The 22,422-nt window shown below is 44.3% G+C and overlaps 1 protein-coding gene across 1 annotated transcript in view; it reads right to left on the reverse strand.

Moving 5' to 3' along the window:
- The window catches only part of LOC134337826 (tumor necrosis factor receptor superfamily member 1B-like), a 38,322-nt gene that overhangs the window by 11,715 nt on the left and 4,185 nt on the right, over positions 1–22,422 (reverse strand). The window contains exon 2 of the mRNA XM_063033117.1: positions 15,058–15,136. Coding sequence (XP_062889187.1) covers positions 15,058–15,136 — 79 coding nt within the window. The remainder of the gene's footprint in view (positions 1–15,057; positions 15,137–22,422) is intronic.

Genomic DNA, 22,422 nt, shown 5'->3' on the forward strand with positions numbered 1-22,422 from the left:
CTTGCGGTCTGTGTCAAGTCAAATCAAATCAGATTTTGGGAGATCTCTCCAATTTGGAATGGAATCAAACACTGGCAAGTTATGGCACAATTGTTCACATAAAGGGAACAAACATGTTCAATGAGGAGACAAGGAAAGATGCCCTACAGTCAGAGCTCTCTCGATGTGAAAATACTGAGTGACCACATAAAAGACAAAAAGGCTTAGTAGAAAATAAAGCAGATTATAAAATGCAACAGTGTAATGAGAAAGATAATTAGAGGGACATTGAAAATAAATGAACAATACGCACAAAATGCTGGAGGAACTCAGCAGGTCAGGCAGCATCAATGGAAATGAATAAACCGTTGCCATTTCAGATCTTTCATCACCACACAATACAAGCAGCTCTAAAGATGTTAAATAAAACTCAATTCATACCACAATGATCTTTTATTTTAATTCTTCGAGCCAGTTCAGTCTGAGATCTCTGCCTTTGACAGTTCCAATATAGCTTAAGATAAGCTCAAAAGACAGCACCCAAGTTTCAAATTAGGTACATCACATCCTTTTGGATGTAACACTGAATTTAACAGCCCGTAAGTAAAATATTGCAGATGTTGTAAAATAATGCAAAATGTGGAAATGCTGTATATTGCGGAGAAAGGTTGTGAGGGGCGTGGGGTGTGGTGGGGCTACGGAGAAGGTCGAAGGTCGGTGAGGTTGAAAGTTCACAGATGTGAAATGTTAATTCGGTTCCCTTTTCCCCAGATTCTGTCTGATTACAGAGTATCTGTTTTTAGAATTAATTAGCCATTCTACCCTTGTATCTCACATCTTCATTACTTAGTTTTATTCCTCTCTCCTCTTCATATTTTAATCTCCTTTTTATACCACATTTTTCCAGGTTCTGAAACAGTAACTGTTTCTGTTACAATTTGTAACTCCAAAACAAAAAACAATTGCAAGAAAAAGACAGGGGTCCAGGATATTGGGTCTTAGTTCGTTTTTTTTTTCCTTTAGGTGATCAGCAGCACTGGGGCTCCACAGGGGACTGTCTTGTCTCCCTTTCTCTTCACCATTTACACCTCGGACTTCAAATACTGCACAGAGTCTTGTCATCTTCAGAAGTTTTCGGATGACTCTGCCATAGTTGGATGCATCAGCAAGGGAGATGAGGCTGAGTACAGGGCTACGGTAGGAAACTTTGTCACGTGGTGTGAGCAGAATTATCTGCAGCTTAATGTGAAAGAGACTAAGGAGCTGGTGGTAGACCTGAGGAGAGCTAAGGTACCGGTGACCCCTGTTTCCATCCAGGGGGTCAGTGTGGACATGGTGGAGGATTACAATTACCTGGGGATACGAATTGACAATAAACTGGACTGGTCAAAGAACACTGAGGCTGTCTACAATAAGGGTCAGAGCCATCTCTATTTCCTGAGGAGACTGAGGTCCTTTTACATCTGTTGGATGATGCTGAGGATGTTCTACGAGTCTGTGGTGGCCAGTGCTATCATGTTTGCTGTTGTGTGCTGGGGCAGCAGGCTGAGGGTAGCAGACACCAACAGAATCAACAAACTCATTCGTAAGGCCAGTGATGTTGTGGGGATGGAACTGGACTCTCTCACGGTGGTGTCTGAAAAGAGGATGCTGTCCACGTTGCATGCCATCTTGGACAATGTCTCCCATCCACTACATAATGTACTGGTTGGGCACAGGAGTACATTCAGCCAGAGACTCATTCCACCGAGATGCAACACCTGAGCGTCATAGGAAGTCATTCCTGCCTGTGGCCATCGAACTTTACAACTCCTCCCTTGGAGGGTCAGAGACCCTGAGCCAATAGGCTGGTCCTGGACTTATTTCCATCTGGCATAATTTACATATTATTATTTAATTATTTATGGTTTTATATTGCTATATTTATATTCTATTCTTGGTGCAACTGTAACGAAACCCAGTTTCCCTCAGGATCAATAAAGTGTGTCTATCTATCCATATAACCCGCAATGCTTAATCAAACAATATACTTACATGTTACTGAAATATTAAATACACAACACTCCTTCCTGCTTAGCTATAAACTCCAACATATAGAATGCATCTCAACATATATGCTCAGTACACTACATCTCTGCCGTGAAGGGAAGTAAGCCTGGTTGGCAGGTGAGACGTGGCTGTGACACAATCTGAGGTTCTGGGGCCTCCTCTGTAGTGGTTATAGGAGTTGATTCTTATAGTCATAGTCATACTTTATTGATCCCGGGGGAAATTGGTTTTCATTACAGTTGCTCCATAAATAATAAATAGTAATAGAACCATAAATAGTTAAATAGTAATATGTAAATTATGCCAGTAAATTATGAAATAAGTCCAGGACCAGCCTATTGGCTTAGGGTGTCTGACCCTCCAAGGGAGGAGTTGTAAAGTTTGACAGCCACAGGCAGGAATGACTTCCTATGACGCTCTGTGTTGCATCTCGGTGGAATGAGTCTCTGGCTGAATGTACTCCTGTGCCCAACCAGTACATTATGTAGTGGATGGGAGATTCTGAGACTGCAGGAAGTGGTTTTGACAGCTCTGGACAACTTTCTAACCCCTTCTCTCCCTGGCTCTTCGATCCTTGCTGCTCTCCTTTTCACCTTGCTTTTCTTTTTCTCACTTTCACTTTCCTTCTAGTTTCTTGTGAGTGAATTTGCTAATTTCTCAAGAAATTCAAACTTGTTTACCCTCTTTCATTTTCATAGCACTCATGTCATCCTCCTTCCTCTTTTTTCATTTCTCTTCTTTCTAGGATGTGCATCTTGATCTTGGGAAGGTGTATTTAGTTCACTCTCCCTTTATGATCCAACTTGGTTTCCTCATCCACGACATCACCTGTTGAATCCTCTGTTTTCATTCATCCATTGACTGCTTTCTTTTTGGCCTTCGATTCATCCAGCTGGGCTTTGGTCTTTGCATTTCATTTTACAAGTTGCTTTTTGGCGGGGGTGTTGTGGACAGTCTGGAGGGGTGTCAGAGGTTACAGCGGGACATCGATAGGATGCAGAACGGGGCTGAGAAGTGGCAGATGGACTTCAACCCAGATAAGTGTCAAGTGGTTCATTCTGGTAGGTCCAATTTGAAGAAAGAATATAATACAAACGTGTGGAGGATCTGAGAGATCTTGGGGTCCGTGTCCAAAGCTGCTGCGCAGGTTGACTGTTGTTCAGAAGGTGTATGGTGTGTTGGCATTCATCAACCACGGGATTGAGTTCAAGAGCCATGAGGTAAAGTTACAGCTATATAAGACCTTAGTCAGACCCTACTTGGAGTACTGTGTTCAGTTCTGGTCACCTCACCACAGGAAGGATGTGGATACTGTAGAGAGAGTGCAGAGGAGATTTACAAGGATGTTGCCTGGATTGGGGGGCATGCCTTATGAGAATAGGTTGAGTGAACTCGGCCTTTTCTCCTTGGAGCGATGGAGGACGAGAGGTGACCTGATAGAGGTGTATAAGATGATGAGAGGCATTGATCATGTGGATAGCCAGAGGCTTTTTCCCACGGCTGAAATGGCTACACAAGTTTTAAAGTGCTTTTACATAGGTACCGAGGGGATATCAAGGGGAAGTTTCTCACACAGAGAGTGATGGGTGTGTGGAATGCACTGTTGGTGACGGTGGTAGAGGCAGATACAATAGGGTCTTTTAAGAGCTTCTTACATAGGTACATGGAGCTTAGAAAAATAGAGGGCTATGCACTAGGGAAATTCTAGGCAGTTTCTAGAGTAGGTTACATGGTCAGCACAACATTGTGGGCCGAAGGGCCTGTAATGTGCTGTAGATTTCTATGTTCTATGTTGTCTCCCACTTGAAGTTCATGCAATAACCTTAATGCGCACAGTGTAGATTGTGGTTCTTTATACTCACAAATGCCAAATGCTTGCAACTTTCCTGAAGTTCTTTGAACTTTCTTCCAGCTTAAAACCAAGCATCATTTCACAAGAAACTGCCTGATTAACATACCAGAAGCTTTCTCAGATATGCTGCCCTACAGATATCGGCAGGCCTCAGTTCAGTATCTTCAAAATACCGTTCAAACTCACTTGAATGAGCAACACACATCAAAGTTGCTGGTGAATGCAACAGGCCAGGCAGCATCTCTAGGAAGAGGTACAGTCGACATTTCAGGCTGAGACCCTTCATCAGGACTAACTGAAGGAAGAGTTAGTAAGAGATTTGAAAGTGGGAGGGGGAGGGGGAGATCCAAAATGATAGGAGAAGACAGGAGGGGGAGGGATGGAGCCAAGAGCTGGACAGGTGGTTGGCAAAAGGAATATGAGAGGATCATCGGACAGGAGGCCCAGGAAGAAAGAAAAAGGGGGGGTGGAAAAACCCAGAGGATGGGCAAGGGGTATAGTGAGAGGGACAGAGGGAGAAAAAGGAGAGTGAGAGAAAGAATGTGTGTATATAAATAAATAACAGATGGGGTATGAGGGGGAGGTGGGGCATTAGCAGAAGTTTGAGAAGTCAATGTTCATGCCATCAGTTTGGAGGCTACCCAGACGGAATATAAGGTGTTGTTCCTCCAACCTGAGTGTGGCTTCATCTTTACAGTAGAGGAGGCCGTAGATAGACATAAAAGAGTGGGAATGGGACGTGGAATTAAAATGTGTGGCCACTGGGAGATCCTGCTTTCTCTGGCGGACAGAGCGTAGGTGTTCAGCGAAGTGATCTCCCAGTCTGCGTCGGGTCTTGCCAATATATAGAAGGCCATATAGACTGGGAGATCATTTCGCTGAACACCTACGCTCTGTCCGCCAGAGAAAGCAGGATCTCCCAGTGGCCACATGTTTTAATTCCACGTCCCATTCCCATTCTGATATGTCTATCCACAGCCTCCTCTACTGTACAGATGAAGCCACACTCAGGTTGGAGGAACAACACCTTATATTCCGTCTGGGTAGCCTCCAACCTGATGGCATGAACATTGACTTCTCAAATTTCCGCTAATGCCCAACCTCCCCCTCGTACCCCATCTGTTATTTATTTATATACACACACTGTTTCGCTCTCTCTCCTTTTTCTCCCTCTGTCCCTCTCACTATACTCCTTGCCCATCCTCTGGGTTTTCCCCCCTCCCCCTTTTCTTTCTTCCTGGGCCTCCTGTCCGATGATCCTCTCATATCCCTTTTGCCAATCACCTGTCCAGCTCTTGGCTCCATCCCTCCCCCTCCTGTCTTCTCCTATCATTTTGGATCTCCCTCTTCCCCCTTCCACTTTCAAATCTCTTACTAGATCTTCCTTCAGTTAGTCCTGACGAAGGGTCTCGGCCCGAAACGTCGAATGTACCTCTTCCTAGAGATGCTGCCTGGCCTGCTGCGTTCACCAGCAATTTTGATGTGTGTTGCTTGAATTTCCAGCATCTGCGGAATTCCTCGTGTTTGCATCATTTGAATGAGAGCTTAATCTTATGTTTACTTTAAGCAGGACATGGTGACCTAATGATCTAGGTCATTTACCTGCTTTTACATTTAACCGGCAATTCATTAGCTAAACAACAAAGAAAGCTTAATCAAAATATTTACAATATTACTCAAATTTTCCTGAAATATTAAATACACAAGTTTCTCTCTCCACATGTGACCTGATCCTCAAGATAACTTCAACATTTTCTTGCAAACAACAGGAATTCTGCAAATGCTGGAAGTTCAAGCAACACACATAAAAGTTGCTGGTGAACGCAGCAGGCCAGGCAGCATCTCTAGGAAGAGGTGCAGTCGACGTTTCAGGCCGAGACCCTTCGTCAGGACTAACTGAAGGAAGAGTGAGTAAGGGATTTGAAAGCTGGAGGGGGAGGGGGAGATCCAAAATGATAGGAGAAGACAGGACGGGGAGGGATGGAGCCGAGAGCTGGACAGGTGATAGGCAAAAGGGATACGAGAGGATCATGGGACAGGAGGTCCGGGAAGAAAGACTGGGGGGGGGGGGGAGAACCCAGAGGATGGGCAAGGGGTATATTCAGAGGGACAGAGGGAGAAAAAGGAGAGTGAGAGAAAGAATGTGTGTATAAAAATAAGTAACAGATGGGGTACGAGGGGGAGGTGGGGCATTAGCGGAAGTTAGAGAAGTCGATGTTCATGCCATCAGGTTGGAGCCTACCCAGACGGAATATAAGGTGTTGTTCCTCCAACCTGAGTGTGGCTTCATCTTTACAGTAGAGGAGGCCGTGGATAGACATGTCAGAATGAGAATGGGATGTGGAATTAAAATGTGTGGCCACTGGGAGATCCTGCTTTCTCTGGCGGACAGAGCGTAGGTGTTCAGCAAAGCAGTCTCCCAGTCTGCGTCGGGTCTCGCCAATATATAAAAGGCCACATCGGGAGCACCGGACGCAGTATATCACCCCAGCCGACTCACAGGTGAAGTGTTGCCTCACCTGAAAGGACTGTTTGGGGCCCTGAATGGTGGTAAGGGAGGAAGTGTAAGGGCATGTGTAGCACTTGTTCCGCTTACACGGATAAGTGCCAGGAGGGAGATCAGTGGGGAGGGATGGGGGGGACAAATGGACAAGGGAGTTGCGTAGGGAGCGATCCCTGCGGAATGCAGGGGAGGGGGAAAGGAAAGATGTGCTTAGTGGTGGGATCCCGTTGGAGGTGGCGGAAGTTACAGAGAATAATATGTTGGAACCGGAGGCTGGTGGGGTGGTAGGTGAGGACCAGGGGAACCCTATTCCTAGTGGGGTGGCGGGAGGATGGAGTGAGAGCAGATGTACATGAAATGGGGGAGATGCGTTTAAGAGCAGAGTTGATAGTGAAGGAAGGGAAGCCCCTTTCTTTAAAAAGAAAGGGTCTCGGCCTGAAACGTCGACTGCACCTCTTCCTAGAGATGCTGCCTGGCCTGCTGCGTTCACCAGCAACTTTTATGTGTGTTGCTTCAACATTTTCTGTTCTTATTTGAAAGTAGCCAGACAAATTGAGAAGATTAATAAAAAGGACGTTCTTGAGGCTTAGAGCATAACAGTAAGGAAATCAGGCTGAATATTGAAAAAATAATCACTGGTTACACACACAAAATGCTGGGGGAACTCAGCCGCTCAGGTAGCATCTATGGAAATTAATATGCAGTCGGCGTTCCAGGCCAAGAACCTTCTTCAGGACTGAGAAGGAAGGGGAAAGACACCAGAATAAAAAGGTGGGGGAGGTTGAAACTAGGTGGGTGGGAAAGATCAAAGGTTAGAGAAGAGGAAATCTGATAGGAGAAGACTGTTGGAGGAGGGGACTCTGAGGGAAGTGGTAGACAGGTGGTAAGAGGTAAAATATCAGAGTAGGAAATAGTGAGGGGGGGGGAGTTTTTTTAAACCAGAAGAATCAATATTCATGCCATTCGGTTGGAAGCTACCCGGACGGAATACAAGGTATTGCTGCTCCACCCTGAGGCTGGCCCCATCTTGGCACAAGAGGAGGGAGGCCATGGACCAACATGTCAAAACAGGAATGCAAATCAGAATTAAAATGTTTGGCCACCGGGAAGTCCCACTTGTAACGGATGGAGAGAAGGAGCCGGATGGAGCCGACCCCCAGTTTACGACAGGGTCTCACCATCGCAGAGGAGGCCGCATCGGGAGCACCGGACATGACAGACGACCTCATCACAGGTGAGGTTGCCTCACCTGGAAGGTCCCTGCTTAGGGCCCAGAACGGAGGAGGCATACGGGCAGGTGTGGCACTTCGGCTGTTTGCAGGGATGAGTACCTCGAGGGAGATGAGTGGGGAGGGATGAGTGGACAAGGAATCACAGAGGGTGCAGTTTGAGCATTGTGTCCCTCTCTGTATAGTGCACTTCAGGATGCCAGGGATATAGAAGAGATGTACTGAAATGGTCCCTGGTAATGATAGGCTTCAGTTATGTGGGCAGGCTGAGAAACTATGATGAGTCAGGTAGACAAAGTTAAGCAGAAATGTGCCAGAGGTATTCCTGAACTTTCTGCGGTAAAGTTAGTGGAAGAACAATCAATAACTGGGGAGAGGAGTGAATGGTGCTTGAACCAGGGAGAAAATATAATGAAGCAACTTACTGTTATTTATGGAGATTATTGGTTGTCACATGTGCTGAGGCCTTGCAGATCATTTCATTTCAGAAGTCTAATTACAGAATGTAGAATAAAGGGCTGCAGTTATAGGGGTTGTGCAGACAGGCAGTAAGGGGCAGGGCCAGGATCAGGCGGATTTCTGTATTAAGATCCAGCACAGAGTAAGCTCTTCTGCTTCTGGCCACGGCACCAGCATCCCCCAATTTTACAATGACCAATTAACCTACTGGCCTGTTTTTCTTTGGACTGTGGGAGGAAACCAGGGAACCCAGAAGGAAACCCACGCGGTCACGGGGAGAAGGTGCAAAGTCCTTGCAGGCAGCAGCGGGTCGGCGGTACGGCAAAGTGTCGTGCCAACCACTACGCTACCGTGCCATCCCAAGGTAGGTTGTTACAGTTTAGAATGAAGATGTGGTGGAATAGGACTTTAAAAGGGACCAGGACAAATGTTTATTTGTGCAGATCTGCAGAACGACGGAGTGGATCTTATTGGATAGCTCTTTTAAAATGGACTGAATGGCCACATTCGGTACGGCCTCATTTTACTTTTCTATCCTCGCGACTTGTATTCCAGGAAATCATCCAGCACTTTGTACTGTTCTGAATGAATGGTACTGAATTTATAGAGGGCATTGTTTCTATTTTAATAGATATGGGTCTTCCGGGAACCTCAAGACGCAGCATGAGGTCCAGTTACTGATATTCTAGTAACACAACACTGTGTTCACTCCAGCTTTGACTGCTGCTCCCTTCGCTCTGGCCCCCTTTGCTGTCACTTACGATTAATAACGAAAACAGAATGGTAATGATGAGAGCCTGCGTAGGAGGCGCACTGCACAAGTGCTGATTAAAATCTGCCCAGTCAGAAAGAGAAAAAAAAAATACAGACAGCACAAAACAATTGGGATAAAGACAATGAGAATTTGATGCAATTCACATTCCTGTCCACTTGGTTTTAAAAAAAAACCTATAAAAGCACAAACCATTAAGCATAAGGCTGACATCACAAAGACCTCCCAGGATGCACAATCATTTCCAGCACTCAGATTACAAACGAGATGACCGAAGCCCATGACATCTACTGCATTTAAATGAATACATAAGATTATTATTCAGGGCTGTGGAGGGGAAACTACAGCTTTACTCAAAGCAGATCAGCAAATGAGGCAAAAGGCCACAATGAAAATTGGAACTATAAATTAGACCAGATGGCAGAAAACAAAACTTTACACAATGACTAATAAATAATTTCAAATAATCTACCCAGCAGCAAAATAACCATTCTAAGTGTTGTACAAGGAGTTTACTGTTTTTAAGCTGGACTGTTCTTGCCTGAATATCGTTTGACAGTGTTTTATTCTGTTTCTAATTCATAAATCGTGCTGCAGTTGACGGAATTCTTTGCAGTCCCGGCACTAGCTGCCTTCCACCTGGTGAACACAAAGTCCAGGCATGGAACATGAATGACATGAATTTCTTATCAGGACTGAGTGCTCGAGGGGCATAGAATCACAGCCTGGAAGGAGATCAAAATTAGCCCCATGTTAAAGCAACATAGATAACGCGTATTCTGTCCTCCCACTACAGAACTGCATATTCTTTACTTTCTCACACATCTCTTTTGAATACTACAAGTGAAAATGTTTCCGTAACTAACCATCTAAACCCCACCATTCATTGTGAAAAAAAAAGACTTTGTCCTCAAATTACCTTTGGTTCTTCTGCACTCGGTTCTCAACTCTGTCATCAATGACAGCAGAGCTCCTACCTGGTTTCAGATACCTCTGTCGGATTCCCTTGTGACCTCCAACGTTCCGAGGTGAACAACCCTCACTATTCAGGTCCATCCAATTACTCCGAGACCCTCATCCCTGGAACTATTTTAGTAATGCTTTTCTGCATTCTGCACGTTGGCAGGATTGTGAAGAAGGTTATCAAAGGATTCAACAGGACATAAACCGGTTGGAAACATGGAACAAATAAATGGCAGGTATGGACAGATATGAGATGTTGCACTTTAGGAAGTCAAATGTAAGGAGAAAGTATAGAGTAAATGTCAAAACCCTTAGGAGCCTTGATGTACAGAGGATCTTGGGATAGCTCCCTGAAAACAACATGGGTACTATGATATACTTACCTTCATCAGTCAGGGTGTTGACTGTAGCAGTTGGGAAATCCGTATAAAGCTTTAATTAAGCTACATGCGGAGTATTGTCTGCAGTTCTTGTCAGCACATTACAGGAAGGATTTGGAGTTATGGTTAGGATGCAAAAGAGCTTCACTGGGAACATTACTTGGATTAGAGGAGTTTGGATAAACATGGATTGTTTTCTCTGGATTCCGAGGGGCGAACAGATGGAAGTATATAAAGTTAAGGCCATTGATAGGGTAGACGGTCAGAGTCTTTTTCCCAAGATGGAAAATGTAAATACTAGCAAACATAGCTCTGTGGTAAGAGGAAGAACAATGTTTTTTTTTACATATATACACAGACATAGAGTGTCAAGTTGCTGGAAAATGGTGGAAGCAGATACAATAGTAAACTTTGAGTCATTTAGGTAGGTGCATGACTGGAACGACATAGACCACGTGCAAGGAGATGGGATTAGAGGGCTGTCTTGGTCAGCAGAGACATCGTGAGCTGAAGGACCTGTCCCAATGCTTTGCTATGTTCTTTGTTGTTTGCATCCTTTCTACAGCCTTTACTGACCAATGATGGTTGAAGGACAGAAAGGAAAAGTCATACAGAACAAAGAGTAGACAGTAAGAAAGAGGATGTGCTGGAGCTTTTGGAAAGCATCAAGTTGGATACGTCACCAGGACCAAACGAGATGTACCCCAGGCTACTGTAGGAGGCGAGGGAGGAGATTGCTGAGCCTCTGGTGATGATCTTTGAATCACGAATGGGGATAGGAGAGGTTCCGGAGGATTGGAGGGTTGTGGATGTTGTTCCCTTATTCAAGAAAGGGAGTAGAGATAGCCCAGGAAATGTTAGACCAGTGAGTCTTAGTTCAGTGGTTGGTAAGTTGATGGAGAAGATCCTGAGAGGCAGGATTTATGAACATTTAGAGAGGCATAATATGATTAGGAATAGTCAGCATGGCTTTGTCAAAGGCAGGTTGTGCCTTACGGGCCAGATTGAATTTTTTTAAGGATGTGATTAAACGTATTGATGAAGGTGGAGCAGTAGATGTAGTGTATATGGATTTCAGCAAGGCATTTGACAAGATACCCCATGCAAGGCTTATTGAGAAAGTAAGGAAGCATGGGATCCAAGGGGAAATTGCTTTGTGCATCCAGAACTGGCTTGCCCACAGAAGGCAAAGAGTGGTTGTAGACGGGTCATATTCTGCATGGAGGTCGGTCACCAGTGGAGTGCCTCAGGGATCCGTACTGGGACTCTTACTCTTCGTGATTTTTATAAATGACCTGGATGAGGAAGTGGAGGGATGGGTTAGTAAATTTGCTGATGACACAAAGGTTGGAGGTGTTGTGGATAGTGTGGAGGGCTGTCAGAGGTTACAGCGGGACATTGATAAGATGCAAAACTGGACTGAGAAGTGGCAGATGAAATTCCACCCAGATAAGTGTGAGGTACTTTATTTTTGTAGGTGAAATATGATGACAGAATATAGTATTAATGGTAAGACTCTTGGCAGTGTGGAGGATCAGAGGGATCTTGGGGTCTGAGTCCATAGGACACTCAAAGCTGCTACGCAGGTTGACTCTGTGGTTAAGAAGGCATACGGTGCATTGGCTTTCATCAATCGTGGGATTGAGTTTCAGAGCCGAGAGGTAACATTGCAGCTATATAGGACCCTGGTCAGACCTCACTTGGAGTACTGTGCTCAGTTCTGGTTGCCTCACTATAGGAAGGATGTGGAAACTATAGAAAGGGTGCAGAGGATATTTACAAGGATGTTGCCTGGATTGGGGAGCATGCCTTATGAGAATAGGTTGAGTGAACTTGGCCTTTTCTCCTTGGAGCGACGGAGGATGAGAGGTGACCTGATAGAGGTGTATAAGATGATGAGAGGTATTGATCGTGTGGATAGTCAGAGGCTTTTTCCCAGGGCTGAAATGGCTAGCATGAAAGGGCACAGTTTTAATGTGCTTGGAAGTAGGTACAGAGGAGATGTCAGGGTTAAGTTTCTTTTACACAGAGATTGGTGGAATGGGCTGCCAGCGACGGTGGTGGAGGCAGATACAATAGGGTCTTTTAAGAGACACCTGGACAGGTACATGGAGCTCAGAAAAATAGAGGGCTATGGGTAACCCTAGGTAATTTCTCAGGTATGGACATGTTCGGCACAGCTTTGTGGGCCACAGGGCCCGTATTGTGCTGTAAGTTTTCTATGTTTCTATGTACTTCTGAAGTTTTGTTTAAAAAGATTAAATCATTCTGAGCTTGAAGAATGCTATGAGAAGAAGCAGGGAGTACTCCAAGTGAACAGGTCGTTGCAGTGGGGATGAAGCCTTTGTGTGGTGGGGCAGGAGAAAAAGTTTCAAAGCAAATAGATAAAGTTTCCCCCACTAAGAACAGGGGTCTTTGAAACTTTGACTGCTTGTCTAGCCGTTTATTTTATCAGCAAACAAGTCTTTAATCTTAGTGACATTCAGGATATGAGTCTGAAACCAACTGCAGCCTGATCAGGAAATAGTTGCTGTACACTTACATTCTATGACAACATGACCTTGGACATTGAGTGGGTATGACGCTGTGGAAAGGGCCTGTTGGCTGATTATCAGATTATCTGTGCTGCAGTCACTGATCAGACCCTTCTCTAAAAGTATGGGCTCAGACAATCAGCACATTTACAGTGCAGAGGAGTCTATTCAGGCTGTCGTGCAGGTACAGGCTGCGTGACTGAAGGACTGTACTCGAAAACATTGTCCCTGCTCCTTCCCACGTCTGTTAATGTTTTACTTTACACAACATACTGTGTACAATTTCCTTTTAATGATATCAATGTCTGGTTAAGTGCTGCTTGTGCTAAAACAATCTTCGTTCCCTTTATCCTCTACGTATAGAGGTAATCTATTGTCACCAGAAATCCTATTCGAAGAGCGTCAAGTTACCAGTTCACCAGCTTTGAAAACAATTGGAGATTAAACATTCCCTCTCAATCTTCTCATACTGTTGAGAGCCTTATTGCTGGTCCCAAAACTTTGAAGTAGTGGAAGTAAAGAATGGTGAAACTACTTGGTAGTTTACTTCAGGGATGAGGGAAATTTAAACAGGAGAAGCTGGGGATCATGTATATGTGAAATGTGATTTAGGTTACATCGTCCAGCCAGTGTTATCCATCCCAAGAGAATTCTTTAAACTGAATAGCTTGCCAGGTCTTTTCAGTGTACAGTTAAACCTTAACTGCGTAAGAATCACTTGTAAAGATCTTACTAACATAACGATTTTTACTCCCTCATGTCGTGGGATGGATGTAAGGTTTAAATAAATTCTAATTCTAGTCAGACCAGAGAAGAATGGCAAATTTCCTTCCCCGAGGAAGCAACTTAATAGATTCATGGCTCCATAATTGAAGCCAGTTATTAATTTAAAATGCACTGAATTGTTCGAATGTAAATTCCCCCAGCTCAACAATCCAGACCAATATGGAGCATGTTAGCTTGGTAATTAAGTTACTGGACAAGCAGACAAGGTTTTCAAACAGTAATCCACAAGAATGGGTTCAAATCCCAGACAGGCAACAGGGAACTGAAACTCGGATAAATTTAGATATATCTAGAAATGATAATGTTAGTGTCACACAATTATTAGTTCATAGTTGAAAGCATGCCCAGTTCCTTATATCTTGCAGGGAAGGCCATAAGCCTCCTGAACTCTCTGCCACCACCTAGGCTAAATGTCATCACTTAGCAGTAGTAGGCCATTCAATCAATTGAGTCTGCTCCACCATTCAATCTTGGGCTAATCCAATTCTTCCAGTCATCCCCACTCCCCTGCCCTCTCCCCATACCCCTTGATGCCCTAGCTAATCAAGAACCTATCTATCTCTGCCTTAAATATGCCCAATGACTTGGCCTCCACAGCCGTTCATGGCAACAAGTTCCACAGACTTACCACTCTCTGACTGAAGTAATTTCTCCGCATCTCTGTTCTAAATAGACGACCTTCAATCCTGAAGTGGTGCCCTCTTGTCCTAGACTCCCCTACCATGGGAAATAACTTTGCCATATCTAATCTGTTCAGGCCTTTTAACATTTGGAATGTTTCTATGAGATCCTTCCTCATTCTTCTGAACTCCAGGGAATACAGCACAAGAGCTGCCAGATATTCCTCATACGGCAACCCTTATGTGCACCTTATTATTTGTTCATTTATTTGTCATAATGTTACTTTATATGTTATATGTGTGAGTTATATGTAGCGTGTTATATGTTATGTGTTGCACACCTCGGTCCGGAGGAACGTTATTTCATTTGGCGGTACATGTGTACAGTTGAATAACAATAAAGTGAACTTGAAGTTGAAGCCTGCTATTCTCACCTTGTCTGGCCTATATATGACTCTGGATCTATCAGCGTGATTGACCCTGAACACCTCCACATTTGAGGGGCAAGGAGGAACGGAGAACATTGTGAACAATACTTGTGACATCCATACTCTATGAATTAATTAAAAATAGAAACTTTGCCTCTTTGTAATAGTGTGTGTGTGTGTGTGTGTGTGTATGTGTCTGTCTTTTTTCTCTCTCTCTGCGTATTGGGTCTTTTTTTTAAAATGGTTTCTTGTTTTGTGGCTGCCTGTCAGCAGACAAATCTCAAGGTTATATGATTTATACGTACTTTGATGGGACAGTGCAGAGAGTTCTGTTCTGTAACTGGTTGCTGTGCTCATTCCAGTGCTCCATGCATTGTTTTGGATGAATTTGTTACCGAGCACAAACCTTTCCATTGGTATGGATTTAGGACACCAAGAGGCTGTGAGACAAAAGACCCACGTGTTTTATGGCAGGTGTTCAGGGAGCGAGGGATGACACATACCTGGAGGACACAAGGAGCAGCACCGATCTGCAGCTTGGTTATAGTATTCAGTCTCCTTACAGGACTTGCCATTTTGTTGCTGACATGTGAGAGAAAGAGAGAATTGGCCGTTATTCCAGAATTACCCACTATCCAGTACATCCACTCTCAGGGATAAAGATACAGCTTTTCAAGTCACTACAGAAAGCAGCTACTAAATCCAAACCTATTCAGTTTCCAGAAACCCTCAGCTCCTCCGCAATACCAAACCTGAGCTGAACACCATATTCCATTCTGGTGGGCATGAAGGAGCTATTAATGCGCCAAGGGCAAATGTTCTGGTTCCTAAAAAGGGAACTGCAATTGCCAAGATTTTAAGTTTGAGGCCGGGGGGGGGTGGGGGGTGCAGAAGGAAGGCTGGGGGAAGGGAGGGCGCAACCACAAAATCAGATCATAAGATTATAAGACAATGGATCATAAGGCTGCCCCAAATGACCTTATTGTTCACAATTCAGTGCGTCGGACAGAACTTAAAAGTTCCATCTCATTTGTTCATTGTGAAAAGGGTCCAGTGGAAAATGTCTCATTTGGAAACTTGATGAAATTAACTTAAAAACAGAGTTTGTAAAATTTATTACGGTTTCACCTCTGGCTGTTTCTCTCCACAATATCGACAGTACTTTACCAATAAGCGGTATGCAAATCGTAGACGGGAAGAATTTCCATCAAGTTATAGGTCACACAGTTGGTTAAAACTAAACAAAAAGAAAGTTCTCTGTATTGTCTAGCAGAGTTCAGGTTAAATGGTCTAAATTAACCTCACACTGGTGCAGCATACAATGAGGGCACCGCAGAGCAGGGGAATTTGCACACAAATCGGAGGAGACCCAAGCACACAAAATGCTGGAGGAACTCAGCAAATCAGATAGCGTTTATGGAGGGAAACAAACAGTCAGAGTTCTGGGTAATGAGGGGTCTTAGCCCGAAATGTTGACTGTATATTTGCCTCCAGAGATACTGCTCGACTTACTCAGTTCCTCCAGCTTTTTGTGCGTGTTGCTCAAGAGCTCCAGCAACTGCAGAATCTCTTGTGCTGGAAATAGGTTCAAGATTCAAGACTGTTTATTGGTATTCTTCAGAACACAAGTATAAAGGAGGACAAAACGATTGTTACTCCGGATCTGATGCAGTATTAAAAAGTAACACAATAAGCACAAAGAACACAAACAAAAACAATAAATATGAATACAAAGGCAAATAAACCCTTGGAGTTTAAAAATTGCACTTCTCCCCCTATAGCAGATTGCCCAAGGGCACTTTCCATGGCCTGCAAGAGATGGTTGAGACTAGAGTCAGCAGCCTCAGTAGAACAAGTCTTCCACTGATCAGCACAGCCACATACTGTCCTTAATTAAATCTGCCTGTTTAACCGAGGTACATTTTACAGTTTTTGCATCCTATCCTCTCTGCCTGTCCCAATGAGAGACACTCTCCTACTTACAAACTCAGGCGAACTGTCGTCCAGTGAGGACATTACACTAATTCCTGGAGTCCATGGACCCCTCGGTTAACGGTACGGGTCCATGGCTTAAAAAAAATGGTTGGGAACCCCTGCACTAGTTGGACTGAAAGGTAAGACCATCACAGGAACATGAATAAAGGTGATGTTGAAAACAAAGGCAATGTATAAATAACGTTAGGATAAATAACGGTAGCTGTCAGGACTGTTAAAATGATAAAACCCCCAAGGGAACCAAGGAAAATGAGTAAATTCAATCTGAAGTCAGTGGGAACAAGAAAAGGATAATCAGTGATGTGTGTTTATGATACTAGTGGGATTCCAAGGAATTCAGCATCTAATCCCACGCATGTTTCATACACATTAATGATTAAGACACAAGGCATTGCTGAGATTGTAATGGGGGGAAGAGTGTAGACAAGGCTGACCTTGAAGATGGGAGTGGGGGCTGGAGGTCATGTGAAGGTGGAGGTGATGTTGCTGCTGAGTTGGCAAGACACAAGAATGATGCTGGCATGGTCACAGGGGCAGAGAAGTGAGGGCAAGAACAGGAGCGTTCAAGGTCGCGGTGCACCTGGGGGTGAGGATGATGTTAAAAGGTAAAACTGCTGTGGGCCGAATCAAAGGGGCTGATGAGTCAGCATACAGGAGGGAGAGTGAAAACTTGGCTGAGTGGTGTCACAACAACAACCTCAGCAAGACCAAGGAACTGATCGAAGACTTCAGGAGAGGGAAACCAGAGGTCCATGAGCCAGTACTTATCAGATGATCAGAGGTGGAGAGGGTCAGTAACTTTAAGTTCCTGGGTGACTCCATCTCAGAGGACCTGCCTTGGACCCATCATATAAATGTAATTGCAAGGAAAGCACGACAGTGCCTCTACGTCCTCAGGAGTCTGCAGAGATTCAACATGTCATCAAGAACTTTGACAAACTTCGATAGATGGGTGATGGAAAGTGTGCCAAGTGGCTGCTTTACAGCCTGGTGTGGGAATACCAAAGCCTTTGAGCGGAAAATCCTACAGAAGGTAGTGGATTTGGCCCAGTACATCACGGGTTAAATCCTCCCAGCCATTGAGCACATCTACATGAAATGCTGTTGTAGGAAAGCAGCGTCCTTCATCAAAGTTCCTCACCACCCAGGCCACGCCCTTTTCTCACCGCTGCCATCAGGTAGAAGGTACAGGAGCCTCAGGACTCGCACCACCAGGTTCCAGAACAGTTACTACCCCTCAGCAATCAGGCTCTTGAGCAAACAGAGATAACTGCACTCACTCTATTTCTAGCATTCCCACAACAAATTATCTCACTTTAAAGACTCTTTATCTTGTTATTTCATGCTCTCATTATTTATTGCTATTTATTTATATTTGCATTTGCACAGTTTGTTGTTTATTGATCCTGTTTACAGTTACTGTTCTGTAGATTTGCGGAGTATGCCCGCAGGACAAACAACCTCAGTGTTGGATGTGGTGACATGCATGTACTTTGATAATAAATTTAACTTTGAACAGTGATGTTGACATTGGAACTGAAGGTTGTCAGAAGGGGTGGGTGACATCTGGATAATGCTATGGCTGACATCATTGGGTATGTGGCTTTTGTGGGACAGTGGGGGTGTTTTGGGCTGATGTGTCATTGGGAGGCAGGGAAATACACGTTGCCCAAGAACAATATGACACTTGTCTCAAGGAGATTGCTTCAAGTGCGACGTTTTGAGGCCAAGTATGCAGACAGAGGTGAGAGTGTGACCAGGAGTTAGGGTTGGACTGTCTGTAGTAACAATGTGTATCTGTTCGGGAATGAAGGCTACAGTGTCGGCAAAGAAGGATGATGTGGAACATGACAACTGTCCGAAACACAGGACGAGGGTGATGCCCGTCTGGAGATAAGGGTGATATCTGCAGTGATTCATTTAAAGGATCTGTAGTTTCAGCCTGAGAGCTAAAAGGGGCAAGAATGATTCATACCATGAGAAGAATCAGAGCCACTCTAATTCCCTACTGACTCTAATTCTCTCTGGTCTGAGCCTCAGGTTGGAAATCCAGCTCTGGAGAAGCCTAACCATCTGCACAGAGGCCAACATGTAGCCGAATGAAACCTAACCCTCCTCAAGCTGTGACAGCTCCAGGTCCTGTCCCCAGCAGCGCCTCGACACAACCCCAGAGTGCCCCTCCAACCCTTCCACGCACTCCCAACGCCCTGCTGAGATATACCCCCAGGGATGGTTCTGCAATGCCGATGATTCATTGTATAAAGTACAGTACAACTTTATTCAATTTCCATTTCAATGGACCTACAGAATTGAGTTGGGGATGGGCTGGTTTGCATACGTTAGTGCTGTGCTCAGTACAGCCATGACAAGACCTGCTTGCTTTTAAATCACTCGTGACATTTCAGAGAAATCCTTGTTCCATGAGCATATCTGGGCAGTTGCGTCTCCGTAAAATTTCAACGGCATCATTTTATCTTAAAACAAAAAAGCAAAACATTGGTTCAGCTTTACAAAGGGATCATCTTACACTCTCAAGCCTTTTTGCATGTTCTTATAACAGAAATTATAATCTAAATTGGCATCAGTGTCAGAATCAGAATCAGGTTTAATATTGGTGGCATTATGTCGTGAAATTTGTAAACTTTGTGACTACAGTCCATTGCAATACATGACAAATATAGAAAAACACCTGACTTATAGTAAGTACTTATATATATGTATATTAAATTGCTAAGTTAGACTGAGTTGTGCAAAAACAGAAATAAATAAAAAGTGGTGAGGTAGTGTTCGTGGTTTCAATGCCCATTTAGAAATCGGATGGCAGAGGGGAAGAAGCTGTTCCTGAATCACTGAGTGCGTGCCTTCAGGCTCCTGTACCTCCCTCCTGTAGCAACGCAAAGAGGAGTCGAGGAATGCTACTGAGAAAGTGCAGGATTAGCAGTGGAGATGTCTTTTGGATGAGAATATAAACCAAGGTGACATGTGCACCTTCAGGTAGGTATAGTAGACCTCATTGCTTGAGTGATGAAATCTCACCAGATACCTGCAGCCATCACTTCTCCCTCAATGAACATCACTGAGATAGATTCATGTACTGATATACTTCGTGGATTCTTGCTGCATCAAAAGTAGAATTACCTCTCCAGGTGAATTAATCATCTCAGATGCTTTTAAATATTTTCAAATGTAGTTACACTCCAATTGAACATTGCTAGTCTTTCAAAGTAATATTAGGCGTGGTCATCTGCAAACTCTATCAAATCTTCCACCTAGAGTTTGAGGACTCCCAACGATGAACTTGACTAGCTGAGGAGGGAATTCAAAGCCTTTTAACTCTGCTTTACGTCATGCTCTCAGCACCAACAAGATGGTAGGGAAACACTAACAAAAAAAGAGACAGGAGTAGGTTCTCCACTTCACAGCCCAGTGAGATTATGGCTCATATTATATTGGTCAACTTTTCACCCTTTCTTAATGTCCTTTGGTTTGTTAATAGTCCAAAAATCTATCTATGTCAGTTCTGACTATACTCAAAGATTGATAGATTTATCAATTCTTTGGGTACATAATTATCAGGATTCATAATCATTAAGTAAATAATGTTCTCCTTACCTATGTCTTGGTACTTGATGTGCCCCTTTGTTCTAGACTCTCCTGATGGAAAAATATTCCTGTCAGACACTACACTGACATGCTTTCTAAACTTAAGGTTTCAATGAAACTAGTCTTATTTCTAAACTCAAACATGATTGACTGTCCATTGGACAACCTCCTCATCTAAGGAATCAACAGTACTGTGCACACATTTATAGCTGGGGTGCATGGTATTGTATTTGTCAACACAGAGTGGTGAGAGAGTTTGCAAATCTGGCAGAAGCAAAACATGTTGGGAATGTTGAGGGTGGGGTGCCACACGAAGAGTGTAGGGCAGGTGGCAGAGTGCCAGGGTGGGGGTGGCACAGGTGCAGACACACCCAGCCCTGAGACACCAGGCAAGGTCATTTGATTCCAAACAATTGGTTTATTGATCATTACAGAATGTCTCTCTGGTGCTTTCTGCCTCCTCCCCTCTCTCTTCCTCTTTCTTGAACTATGATTGCCCCCTCCCCACCCCTTCAGTCCACAATAGAAATCCATATCAGAATCAAGTTTATCATCACTCACATATGTCATGAAATTGGTTTTGTTTTATTTTGCGGCAGTAGTACAGTGAAATACATAAAATTACTGTAGTACTGTGCCTAAAACTTTGGCACATTACTGTAAATCTATAACGCAAACAACAGGAATTCTGCAGATGCTGGAAATTCAAGCAACACACATCAAAGTTGCTGGTGAACGCAGCAGGACAAGCAGCATCTATAGGAAGAGGCGCAGTCGACGTTTCAGGCCGAGACCTTTCGTCAGGACTAACTGAAGGAAGAGTGAGTAAGGGATTTGAAAGCTGGAGGGGGAGGGGGAGATGCAAAATGATAGGAGAAGACAGGAGGGGGAGGGATAGAGCCGAGAGCTGGACAGGTGATAGGCAAAAGGGGATACGAGAGGATCATGGGACAGGAGGTCCGGGAAGAAAGACGGGGGGGGGTGACATAGAGGATGGGCAAGAGGTATATACAGAGGGACAGAGGGAGAAAAAGGAGAGTGAGAGAAAGAATGTGTGCATAAAAATGAGTAACAGATGGGGTACGAGGGGGAGGTGGGGCCCCTCATGGCATGAACATTGACTTCTCTAACTTCCGCTAGGCCCCACCTCCCCCTCGTACCCCATCTGTTACTCATTTTTATGCACACATTCTTTCTCTCACTCTCCTTTTTCTCCCTCTGTCCCTCTGTATATACCTGTTGCCCATCCTCTGGGTCACCCCCCCCCCGTCTTTCTTCCCGGACCTCCTGTCCCATGATCCTCTCGTATCCCCTTTTGCCTATCACCTGTCCAGCTCTCGGCTCCATCCCTCCCCCTCCTGTCTTCTCCTATCATTTTGCATCTCCCCCTCCCCCTCCAGCTTTCAAATCCCTTACTCACTCTTCCTTCAGTTAGTCCTGACGAAGGGTCTCGGCCTGAAACGTCGACTGCGCCTCTTCCTATAGATGCTGCTTGGCCTGCTGCGTTCACCAGCAACTTTGATGTGTGTTACTGTAAATCTATGCTGCACAGATCCCAAGGCATGTGGTTTTTTTTTTGTGACCAAATCCACATGCAGTAACTCAAGTGTGGTCACATTAAAGCCCCATTCAATTTTTAAAAATCTTATATATATAGACCTGTATAAAATCCTCATTCAATTTGCCTTCCCTGCTGGCTGCATGTGAACCTAAGTGTGGATCAAACCAATTTGTCATCCACCATCAGTAAGCCAATTTCTACCTGTTCAGGTAATTAGCACAGTAAAGCTGAAGATGTGGAGATTTTGCCTTTCTTAGAAGGATACAATGCCTCCAGAGAAATGCACAATCTTCCGAAGGTACTCAGCAGGTCAAGCAGCATTGGGAGGAGGAGAGAATTTGTCAATGTTCCAGCTCAAAGTCCTACATCAAAACCAACATCTGCAATCTCTTTTACAGACTTTCTCCTCCTGTTCCCTGGCCATACGGTCCAGTGCCTCCATACTGGAGATACAGAAGAGTACAGCACAATACAGGCCCTTCGCCCCACAATGTTGTGCCAACTTCTAAGAAAAAGTAAAAAAGGAAAATGTTGGAAAGACTCAGAAGGTCAGGAACCACCTGTAAAAAAGAAAACAGATCTAATATTTCAGGTCAAGTAAGTTCATCAGCTGCCTGACCCACTGAATATTTCCAGTATGTGTAGTTCTTCTAATTTCCAAATGATAAGTATCAAGAGCAGGTTTAAACATTAGGCACTGTCTATTCAT

This window comes from Mobula hypostoma, chromosome 25, assembly GCF_963921235.1.
Source record: "Mobula hypostoma chromosome 25, sMobHyp1.1, whole genome shotgun sequence".
NCBI lineage: Eukaryota > Metazoa > Chordata > Chondrichthyes > Myliobatiformes > Myliobatidae > Mobula > Mobula hypostoma.